Source organism: Amblyomma americanum, chromosome 3 (genome assembly GCF_052857255.1).
Source record: "Amblyomma americanum isolate KBUSLIRL-KWMA chromosome 3, ASM5285725v1, whole genome shotgun sequence".
NCBI classification, from domain to species: domain Eukaryota; kingdom Metazoa; phylum Arthropoda; class Arachnida; order Ixodida; family Ixodidae; genus Amblyomma; species Amblyomma americanum.
In genome coordinates this window covers 195,966,636-195,978,816 of record NC_135499.1, presented here as the reverse complement: position 1 = coordinate 195,978,816, position 12,181 = coordinate 195,966,636, and the positions used below count along the sequence as shown (strand labels likewise).

General features: G+C 50.8%; 1 protein-coding gene across 1 annotated transcript; it reads right to left on the bottom strand.

The window, feature by feature from the left end:
* Positions 1 to 9,636: 9,636 nt before the first annotated feature.
* LOC144123572 (endothelin-converting enzyme 1-like) lies at positions 9,637 to 11,913 on the bottom strand. Its single transcript, XM_077656385.1, has one exon. It carries the CDS (start codon positions 11,808 to 11,810, stop codon positions 9,732 to 9,734), a length of 2,079 nt encoding a protein of 692 aa, XP_077512511.1. The 5' UTR covers positions 11,811 to 11,913; the 3' UTR covers positions 9,637 to 9,731.
* Between the last annotated feature and the right edge of the window lie 268 nt (positions 11,914 to 12,181).

The window sequence follows — 12,181 nt, the reverse complement described above, 5'->3', positions numbered from 1 at the left end:
TGAGTTTCTAAGTGCTTCTACAACATGCTGACGCGAGCAAAGTCCTACATGTAGGGCACAAATGTAGGATGCCAAATCTGCAGTGTCCTACATGTAGATTCTGCTAGAAAAACAAAATTTTTGTTAAAACGAATAATTTTTGTGTGTGGTCACAAGACCACTGCTCGTGATGAGGAATGTGATTTTAAAGTCTATGTCAAATGTTTGAAGCTTTACGACACATTAAAGGTAGCAAATTTGCCTAGTATCCTACTTGTGGATGGCTCAAAAGTCTGGTTTGAGAAAAATATTTTCCCCAATACAAGGATGATTATGAAGTGAAATGAACATTTTATATCAAGAAATATTTTAATGTTTTGGCATATATGGTAGGATAGATTAGCTGTCTAAATATGATTATTTAAACAAAAGTAGTCAGAGGCATATATTGGTCAGCAGGAGTGGCAGCTTTCAGCAAAAAATTTTTCTTTTATTTTGGATTTACGTGACAAATATCCAGCATATCAGTAATAATTTTATGGCTATTTTCTAGAAATTTCAATGTTATATCTCCAGAACATTTTTTTTCTACAATTTATTTCTCTCCTAAAACTTGTGAGAAGCGTGCAGAGTTAACAAAATATGAAAAAGTTGGTTCACTGTTCATTGCATTTCTGCAAGTGCGCTCCAGGGCATGATGTGCTTGGATTTTTTTTTTAGCAAAACAAACTGTTAGCTCTGAATTTGTCTGATACAGTTGCCGTAACATGTCTAGGCAGAAAGTGACATTTGATACAAAAATTTATAGTGGATAAAGCTATAAGACCAAGAATGTCATAACTTTTGGTATGGTTCTAGGAGAGGAACTAAACAAACAGTCAAAATAAATAAAGCAGTCGTAGAGGAATCGGTTCCAGAAAGTGAAAACAAGTGAGGAAAACAATACGTTGCAAAAAAAGCACCAAGTTGACCACTCCGTTTACTGTCTGCATTTGTGGTAAGGAAACAGCTATTAGCTTTAGCAGCTTGTTTTGCGCGTTGCTGTATATCTTGTGTGTGCGTGTGTGTGACAGACTACGCGCCGAGCTTTGTTTTGTTTTAGTGCGCTCCGTTAGAAGGAGGGCACGTAGCTCGAAAACCCCTGCTCTGCATTTGGTCTCCCGGCTCGTTCAAGAGCGTTTTCCCTTGCCCCGCCACACGGCGGAGCTACCGTATAAGTACCTAGAGTTGCGCGTTTGTTTTCCCTGCGTCGCTGGCGCCTCTATTATAACCGCGATCACATGGTTGAAAAGCATCAATGCTTTGCGGGGAAGCAGACTCCTTTGCCTCGTTTAGCCACGGCCGCTCGATCTCCCGTGGTGGTTTAGCACAAGACCTTTGCTGACAATCCATTCGTACACCTACTGTTATCGTGCTTTGCGGCGTTTTATTTTATCCGGGGCGTATATTAACTGAGAGCGATGTTTCCTTATCAATAACTCGCAATTTTATCGCGTGTTCGCCGATCGTTAAGAAAACGTTTGTGATTAGCGGCGTTTACAAAAGATGGCGCCACCAATCCACCACATGGCGAGTATTTTGTTGGCCTACTATTGAGGTAGGCCTTGGTGCAGTCGACGCATTACCGGCATTACTAGCAAGCTATGTCATTTGAATACAACAGTAATCTGCCTTGAATAAAGCAAGTTCGGCAGCCAGGATCAAGCGGATTGAGACTGCACTCGCTCTAACACTGCGCCAAGTCCGCCTCTTGCATGCAAGAGTTGAAACTTTCCCTCATAATTTGGATGCTTGGGGGAGCAATATGGCGGACCTACGCGTAACTCTAGGTACTGTTGGTAGTATACAGTAACTCCACCGACCACGACCTTGGACCCCTGTCCCCCCGGAGTTCGCTTCCCGTGGACAGCCGCCGCCGCCCGTAAGCAAGCGAGAGGGGTATAGGGGGTGGCGGTTTCGTTGCGTTGTATGGCGTACCGTGTGCTAGGTCAAGGTCTTAAAGAAACCGAAAGTGCCGGATAGCCCGACGTCTAGCATGCATACGGTATACAAGGTGGGGATTGCGCAACCATGTAGGGAGGTATTTTGGGGTGACTGCAAAACCGGGATGTCGGTTCTGAGCTTTCCTCTCTGTTAAAACTGATGTTAGGATGAAAGCTGCAGTTAGCACATTTTATTGTTACGTGGGGAAAGGGGCGCCGACATGGCTGCGGTTTACCCGCCAAGGAACCTGCGCCGCCCGAAGGCTTTTGTCTCTCTAGCTACTGCCACCTCTCACGCGCTCGGTCTGGCGAAGCACGGGGATTAGCGACCGTTGAGGGCTGGTGCGAGGCGCATCAGTTCGATTGTGCCTTGCCTCTGTGAAGGCGATCGGTTAGGCCGGCGGCGGATAGTTGTAGCCGTACTGACACTTGTGCTCTTTAAATATAGCCTGTATAAAGTTCTTCGTTTCTCTGCAAATCGCTTCGCCTGCAAGTCATTCAATCGAACAGCCTTTCAAGCAGTGCATGCAGTGTCCGGGAACCACCGTACCAACACCACCTGCAACATTTGCTCCGCCTGAATCGTTGAGTGAAATGCCACTCTTGGCAGAGAATTGAACTGGCTGTGCACTCCGTCTACAGGCAAAAGTGGTTGGAGGATGGTTACACTTCCTTCGCCTGTACGATACACGAAGCACGGTCACCAGAGCCACATATATGGTCACCATCATATACATCTCTTGCAGAATACTTCCGTAGCTGATTCCCCTGAATGCAAATGAAATCATCTTCTCTGAGCAGCAGGAAGAAAGTGATCTCTACCTCAGTAAAGGCTCAATAAATACCATTCAGCGAAGGCATGCACTTGCATACATAAGTTTGAGAAAAGACTGTCTCCTGCTGTTGCAGTTCTTTGCGAAGCACTTACAGCTAAATTAGAAGATTCTGTGCACTTCGGGGGTGCCATTCGCGTTTTTGCACATCCTTTTAAAAACACAGACATTGCAAGAGAAAACGCTTCGCAGGTGCAGGTGCAGGTAAATTCCCATAAATATTCACAGCGCACCAACAAGTATCACTGTGTTCTTAATATTGGAGTACTATTACGCTGTACATTCTCCATATGGGCGTCAGTGTAGCTGCACTGGTTTTTAATACGATAAATTCTGTAACAGGGCGTCATGATATCTGTTCACGAAAGACAAACCTTCAACATGCCGTACACGATGAAACTGCTTCCGAATGAAGGCGTTCTGGATTGTGCAGCTATTGTTTGGATTGGTGCAGTCACAGTGCTTTAATGGTTAGAACGCTTGGCTACTGACCCGGGTTCAATCCCGGCCGCGGCAGCCCTCGTTTCGGTGAAGACAAAAAACAAAAGGCGCTGTGCAATATGTAAGTGCCCGTTAAAGATCTCCACTGGACCAACTCCGAACTGCACACATGGCATCTGGCACCTCCGCCCCTCTTCTGCCTTATACAGGAGCCCCGAATGAGGTCCTGGACGCCGACATCACGGAGCCATAGTTCCGCATGACCCTCCAAAACCTCCGCGCAAATTCTGCACCGGGAGAGGACAAATTCACCAGCTCTATGCTCCGTAACCTGGATGATCAATCGATCAGACAGATTACAAAATAATTTAAACACTGCTGTAGGGAAGACACCCTCCCATTATCCTGGCGCCACGCCAAAAATATCTTCATCCTCAAACCAAACAATTCCCTCACCATATAAAACCTCCACTCCATATCACTCAAATCGTGCCTCGGGAAACTTATAATGCCTTAAAAAGACACTGAACATATGCACGACCACAACCTATACCCGCACAGCATGGCCGGCTGCTGCCCGCGTCTCTCTGCCCAAGATGCCAAGCTTCAGTTGACGCACATTTCTGACCCTCTCATTCCCGCTCATACTAAAGCCGACTTGATCCTGGACTTATCGAAAGCCTTTTATCGAGTAGAGCACGCAATGATCATGGCTGGTCTCACCCTTTAATGTCGCATGTGCGCCTACATACAAACCTTCCTCTTTGGACGCACGGCCGAGGTTCACATGGGCCCCTGTGCATCCCCTCCCTTAGCGGAGTGGACACCCCGCAAGGTTCTGTACTCACCCCTTTTTTCTTCAATGCTACGCTCATGCCCCTAGCCCGCGGTGTATACAATATCCCTCGCCTTCACCACACCCTCTATGCGGACGACATCATTCTATGGACCACCCGTGGCAGTGATGGCGCCATAGAGGAAACCTTACAAACCGCCGCAAACATCACACAACACGCACAAAGCATAGGTATCTCTTGTTCCCCTGAAAAGCTTGAGCTACTTCTCATGCGCTCCTCACCATGTACCCTTCCGACGGCTCCCATCGCCGTTACTCTGGACGGACGCCCTGCCCCGGAGGCCGACATATTCCGCATCCTGGACCTTCACATCCAGGACGGCTGCGACACTTTACTATCCGGAAACTCAAGAGGGTGACGGAAGCGTTCTCGCACCTCATCCGCAGAGTTTCCGGCAAACAGTATGGTATGAAGGAGCCCGATCTGTGCCGTCTCATTCATGCTTTCATACTTAGTCCTTTCCTCTACACAGTTCCACACCTCCGATTCCAAAAAGAAGAAATCGCCGCCCTAGATTATATACTCCGTAAAGCTTACAAGGTGGCCCTTCATCTCTTCCCTAACTCCCAAAACACTAAACTCCTCAAGCGTGGCACCCACAACACCACACACGAACTCATGAGGCCCACATTCAAGCACAATGCTGTCGCCTAGCTCAATATTTCGCATGACGTCACATACTTGACACCCTCTATATTCACATACCAGCAGCTGACCCCACACTACTACCAGTCCTCCGCCTCACACAAACGCAGCTCCTAGAAAAACCCCTCCCTCGGAACGCCTACGCCACCTATCACTCGGCCGGCCGCATGGCCGGTGCAAAAGCTCTCCAGAAATATTATGGTCCGGAAGCCGACGCCGTACGGGTGAACGGGGCCTGCACGGGCGAAGACGAGGCAAGAGCAGCCGCTGACAATGCGTTCCAACCCCTCATAACTGTCCACCTTCCTGCCACATCCACCCCAGAATTCCCGGAAGAGGCGGCAATCGCGCTTGCCCTCACACACACTAGTTTCCGGTACGTCCTTACCGACTCAAAAACTGCACTCCTAAATTCTGCACGAGGGCGAGTCGCATTCAGCATCACCAGGTCGCTCCACCCCCTCTCCCCCTACACCGAGTGCCTGCGCATTCTGGGAAGTCTGGCAACGAAGCCACCAATAACAGAGCCCGAGGCCCTATCAACCGGGCGATGGTAGAACCGAAGTCGGGCTCTTCTCAGGAGCGTATGCACTTCTTCTGCGCGCTGACCGAGGCATATCGCGCCGAACGCCTGCTATATACCCCCACCCACCATTCCCTTGACAGTTATCACCAAATATTATGGCGCCGCCTTCAGGCCCGCTCCCTTAGCCAGGCAGAAAATCGCCACTGACCAGGCCGCCCAAATCATGGAACTCCACGAACTCATGAACGTGTAGAAGTATAGTAGTAAAAACTTTTGTTGACTCCGAGGAGTTTGTGGCACGCAAGCCCCTGGGACCCCGCACGGCTCCACTGCGCCCAAACGTTCATGTTTCTGCGATCCATGATGTCGTCAGCCCCGTCCGTGGCGGTTTTCTGCCGGACCGGGTCCTCAGAGCGCAGCAGGGTATCCCAGTCCTCCCAACTGATGAGGTTCTGTACTCCCAGGGGGGACGATCTTCCGGGCATTCGAGTAGAATGTGGGCGAGGGTGACAGTGGAGTGGTTGCAGAGGGTGCAAGAGGGGTTGGTGAGGGTGTGGCGGTAGCGGGACGTAACACTATAAGGGTTGGGAGGATTCGCGTCTGGAGGCGGCGCCATAGAGTTTGGCGGTAATTGTCAAGGTAGGGTTTGGGTTGGTGGTAGAGCTCTCTCTCAGCTCGGTAGGCCTGAGTCAGCTCACTGAACGTGTGCATGCGCTCCCGTTAGAACTCCAACGTGGGGCCACAATTACCTGGTGTATCGAACCTCGGGATAAGCTGCTGACGGCCTCGTAGCCGGGGTTCCCACAGTGCGCAGGCAGCAAGAGCAGCTCCACATGGCGGAGCGGGTTGGCACCGGGCGAGGAGAGTATGCAAATAGCAGGAACATGAAAGCAAAATTCAGCCGCGCGTGAGGCGAACGTTGTGCTTACGGATGAATAGTGTGCTCGCAAAGTCGAACACCAGCGGGAACGCCGCCGCGAGAAAAGCTTTTTGATGAATTGTTCATGACAGGCAGCAGCTTTGCCGTTGTAGTTTCTTCAACGATAAACACAATTCTGCACCTTCTCACTGCATAAGTAGAGCCTTTATGTGGGTTAGTCGGTCCGCTATTTCTAAAATGTGATTCGGCACGAAAAAAGGACACTGATACCGTGAGAGACGCACATATGACACGCACAGCTCCATAGCCCATAGGATGCATAGCTCGTCGGCCATGGTGGCCAGGTTGGCGGCGGCCGGTGCAAGCAACCAAACCGAAAAAGGAGCGGGCTTTCTGTGCTGCTATTGGCTCGCGTGAGATACCGCTTCCGTTCTCACCAACACGCTTGCAACACACATCACTTTAGTGCCTTTGTGCCCACTTGTCATCGCTCATGTCCACTTGTCTTCTGCGTCCCTTCGTCTTAATTGTGCAATATGCTTCCAGTCGAGTATGTCGAATAAAGTGGCCCGAACTGCTGTTTTACTTATTCCTCATAACAGCAAATGGGAAACATGAATGAGCTATACCATTATCAGTTGCTCGGATGCTCTTGTCTTCCGAGGCACGCGACATTCTTCATGGACACAGGGAAGCCTTCTCCTGCTAGTAAGTTACCACTCCCAGTGAGTGCAGGAGGGGGTAATATTGGCGCAACGATCTAAGCAAAGTGTGTGCCATCAAAAGGAGGCGTTTGCGACTGGTCCGAGGATCCGACACCGATAGAGGCGGAAGCGCGCTGCTCTGACCGGAAGATGAGAATCGCGGATGAAGGCGGCGGCTGAGGAAAACCGGCTTAAGTTCGCAATGCCACCCGCGCGTCAGCAAGCATCCGCTTTCAGTGCGGTTACAGCGCTGACTTGCGGACTATCTCCCAGAGCAGCAGTTCCGGCTCAGTGCAAATGCTATCGGATGTCGCGGATACCGGAACCATGAGCTGACGGGAGCGCCGGAACATTCCCAATCGTGCAGTATTGGTAGTATAGTAATAGCGGTTGCATTAATAGTAATAGAATTAGCAGTGGTAATAGTAATAGTATATTTGCTAACCGGAGGAGGAAGAGAAAATAAATTGGTTACGAGAAAAACTAAAGCGCATTAACTGTCCCACTTCTCAATGGACGCCTCAACCGTGCTTTGGGGTGAGGAATGGAGCAAGCGCAATGAGGAGGAGAGAAAGGGGCTCCGTAGTGGATGGCACGGATTAATTTCGACCCACTGATGTTCTATAACATGCAATGGCATCGCACAGCTAGCACACGGACTGACACATTCAACAAGATTGAGCAAAGAATTAGTCCTTGTTCTTCGCCATCGACGTATGTTTTGCCGTCCGAGGACATTGTTTTCAGCTAGACTGACACCTTGGTCTTTGAGCATAGGCGTTTGTTCTACAGCTAGTTGGATTCCGGACAAATATACTGTCACGACACAAGGAGCCGCGTACAGGCAGGCGCAGGGGAGAACCCAACAATGAGATCGGTTTTTTAATCACCGAGCCAGGTTGTTGTTGCTGGCCTCTGGTGGAATATGGCTGATATCCACAGCGGGGGATTGGCCAACGTCTGCTTCGCCGTCGTTCCGGCTAAGCGCGGAGGCCGCGTGCTGCTAGGCACGAGGCAATACACAAAATACGCCGACGGCAACGGGCTGATACGGGTGATGGAGGGAAGTGAAGATGGCGGTAGCTCAGCCAAGTGGAGCACTGTTAGCAATAACGGCTGTGAATGTGTAGAGCCACTCGCAAGAGTAAAGCTGTCCTCGGCCGTTTGCTCTGCCCAGCAGGACCCGCTCGAGCGGATCAACCCTTGGGGTGGCGCTCAAGGTTAGTCCGCGAAAAGCGTATACCCTGCCGAGTTTCGAGTACCTAAAATATATCATACCTACTTATCACCATTAACACTATATATGGGCACGCACAGGTTTCTCCATAAAGCGCCGGGACAAAGTTCATGGTAGCGGCTCTGTTCATGTCTTCTCGGTGGGAAGGAATAAAATGAAAAAAAAGTTTGCTCACCCTCTCTAAGGCCTATTAGGGGAGCCGCTGTCCCCTCTTGCCCCTCCCCTCTGTGCGCACATTTAGGGTTTACAGACCCTCGACACACGATAATGCAACTATTTATAGCTTTGTGTACCCGAGTACGATATGGTGCAGCCGCAGAGGGTATGAGCGGGATGCCCAGCTTAATGTGCTACCCAAAAAATAGAGGTGATGCATCAGCTCGTCGCACAGTCCGCGGCTGCACCATCGTACTCGGGTATGCAAAGCTATAAATTGTTGCATTATCGTGCGTTGAGGGTCTGTGAGCCATAGATGTGCGCACAGAGGGGAGGGACAAGAAGACAGCGACCCCCCTAATAGGCATTAGAGAGGGCCCGGGAGCGCGAATTTTTTTCCATATTATTGCTACCCGGAAAACATGAACAGGGGCGGTACCATGAAACCATAAAACAGAGTATGAGCAGGATAACTGGCTTAATCTATCATCCATAAAATCGAGGCAATGTGTAAGCTCGTCGCACATACTTCAGTATACATATTCGGCATATTTTTTTATTGCGAAAGCAACACTGCTCGAGGTTTCCGCTCTTGTCCGTCGTCCTGGAGAATCCACCATTGACCTTTAGCGTGACCTATGTGTGACTCATGCCAGCTGTGGAAAAGCGACCCCCCCCCCCCCCCCCAACTCGGCTCGTCGCGATCGTCCCAGCGAATCCTCCACGCGCCGCTGCCGTGGGGGAGGCACTCGCTCTACGTGACGTCATGCCAGCTGTGGAAAAGCGGCCCCCCAACTCGGCTCGTCGCAGTCGTCCCAGCGAATCCTCCACGGCTTTCTATCCATCTATTCATCCATCCTGTGGCGAAACGCACGTTTGCGCAGTAGGATCATATGGCCAATACGGGTGAGTAGGGTAGAGGGTAGGGTAGAGTACGGGGCTAGGGTAGAGTAGCTTTCACTACAAAATAGCAACAGAAAAAAAAATTACGTGTGCTGCCGTCGTGGGAATACATGCGTTCTTTCGCATTCCTGCACATAAGCAGGCTTAAGTGCCTTCATATTTTTTCAGCAAGGCTTAGTCGTACAAACCAGATGTTTATATCTTTACAAATACTTGCAGTGATATAATATCAACACTTCCGTTATTGAAGGAACATATAATTCGCGGGTCTTTAAAGAACGAAAAGGTGGGAGGATGGAACAATATAGACTTTTGAAGAGTTAATTCATGTGGGCGCTTTAGCTGTAGCCCCAACTCATGAGGACGCGCTAACGTAGACGTCACGCTTGTTAAACAAAATGTGGTTCAAAACACAACAAAATGTGTCTTCGTATTTTCCACGCCAAGTAGCAGCCAACTCAACAAATTAGAACGCAGGTTAGAAGCAGGGCGAAGCACAGATTAATTACGAAGCACAATATTCCGTACCGTACGCCAGCCTTGCCTGGGAAAGTGGTTGGATGGCTGCTACATACGAGGTACAACAAGTTAATCAAAGTAAGTGCACTTTCGTGGCGGGTTCATCTTCGAGTACACAGGGCAGTCAAAGGCCTTCGCAAAGGGCGCAGAGTTCATCATAGCCTTGTTGCAGGCCAAGCGAAAACGACTCAGCGTGGTCGGCATGCTGCACATGGTGAAGCAGGCGGTGACGAAGAACACGCGGTCAGGGCTCCATCCCTTGGCGATCGGCAACGAGCGCAGTCCATCCCTTTGCGAGGCCAGGTACACCGCGTGTGCGATCTCCAGAGCGGGAATCTCTGGGAAGAACGTGTCGAATTCTGGGCGCAGACATTGCGCCTTGTCCTCCGAGGCCTCCTTCCAGGCAGCCGAAGGCCACGTCTTCAGGAGCTTGCCCATCCGGTCGAACGCCAGCGTGAATCCGTCGAAAGACCTGACCACCTTACCAGCGAACGTGAAACCGAAACCGCCGTAGAACGTGGCTATGCTTTCCTCAAAGTGGTACCAGGGCAGAAAAAGTGCGGCCGCTGATATCCGAACCGCATTGGAGACGGGGTCGTAGTTGAGGAACGGTAACTCGAAGGGCGGCGGCGAGTCGGCCGTACTTTTGTACGAAGGATTCATGCGAAAGCGCTGCCAATTTCTTAATGCCAGTATGAAATGCTGCGTGAATGTAAAGTCCTTGCGGAACCAGGAACCGAACGTTTCATCTAGCTCTGTGTTGGTAAGCAGAGAGTTAGGCGGCCAGATGGTGACCCTGATATTTTGCAGCCTGTCGGCAACAGTCTGCGCAGACGTGTTGTCCGCCCACGACAGGCTGGACACCTTGGCGATGGCGGTGTGGGTGATGTTCTCCAACTCCTCGTCCATGGCTGCCCTGGCAGTGACATCGAAACGCGGGAGCAGTAGTGCCGCAGTGACGAGCCAGCGGTACGCCCTGTCGATCTCGGTAGCGCAGAAGTGGTTCACCTCTATTTTAGCCCGACTCTCGTCGCCGAATTTGGCCACTAGGAAGTCTGAACTGGCAAGTGGGGCGAGGAGCTGCACAAATTCCCACGAAATGTGGTCCAGCAGTTGTTCTCGACTGAAGTTGGCAAACAGGTTGTTGACAGCCCTCAGGAGATCCACGTCCGCAGCGGTTACGCCGTCTGAAGCAAGAAACTGTCCTTGTCCGACCAAGTAATTGTTCAATGCGTCTAACCACTGGTGAGTAGGTATGTGGGGCGTGTAGTCTCGGATGGCTTCGAGATGGATGTAAGCTGGATTCTTCAGCGAGCTATTTTCTGCGCGTATGAAGTCTCTGTAAATGTTCTCTTCCATGGTCGCCATTTTCGAGATTTCCACATGAGATCGCACGGCCTCTCCGGGAGCGAACATGAGATGAAAACCAGTCCAGTACTTCACATATGCGTTTACATTAAAGATGTCTTGAGCGAAGGCCCAGCGCTCACTAAACAACGTTCCCGGCTGTAAGACGAGGTTTCTGCGGTCGCCTTTGTCGTTGGTTTCCAGGTAACCCCGGAACCAGATGTTGATGGCCCAGTTGAACACCAAATTGAAGATGACCCCGAGTGGTTCGACGCCTTGAAGTGGTGGCTGGGGCCAGCGTAACTTAAGTTCTCGCATAAATTCCTTAATCTGCGATATCTCTGTAATCGCGTGTTCTGCAGGCCGACGCTTCACACAGGTGTCAAAAAGCACCTCCAGTTGCCTAGCGAGGTGGATGCTCTGCGTGGCTTGCTCTAGTCGTGGTCGAAAATCCTCAATCCAAGAATTTTCGGCCACTGCCATCATGGCCGTGCCATGGGGTCTGTCTCGAGACTTGGACGCCCAACGCGAGCAGGCGTACGCCTCGAAGTCTTCGCAGGGGTCCACGCTTGTGTTCACCCAGGCAGCGATGACGTCGGCATGATGACGGCAGCCCGGCGTGATACACAGCGAGGTGCGTTTAACCATCTTGGAGATCGCAGAGCGCGGCATCAGGTAGAGCAGCAGCGCACCCGTCACCGCCATGATGGCCGCGGCTTGTGCTGCGACGCGCCCGCGTTTCGCCCGCCTCCAGCTCCGAGTCCTTGGCCGCACATGCGAAGGTGACGAACTCTGCGACATCGAAGAGATTAGCGGAGTCGTTATGAAATATGCATTTACGGCAAAAGAGCCGCTCGGCTACGGTTTCGTTCATGTCGCAGTTGGCTCGCTGCCACAGCAGGCCTCATACAAAACTCAGAGAAAACAGTGATGCTTGACGAACTTGCAGTGGCGCGGTGATCTTCGGGTGCCTATAGTTTGCAGTGATAGCTATTGTATGAATACCAGTTTATCGGTTCAAAGCATGCTTAGCAGGTGACATGTCTAATTCTGGTATAACTATAGCTGCTATGCGGTAGGGTGTATCCTCTACCATGGCATCAACGCAGAGAAGGAAAAAAGCTTCTAGCCAGCCAGGAATTGGACTCGCGACTGCTGTGTCAGGATCGGTA

Bases quoted from the DNA above. Each gene is read 5' to 3' on its own strand.
- LOC144123572 (XM_077656385.1), bottom strand. From the start codon at position 11,810: ATGTCGCAGAGTTCGTCACCTTCGCATGTGCGGCCAAGGACTCGGAGC.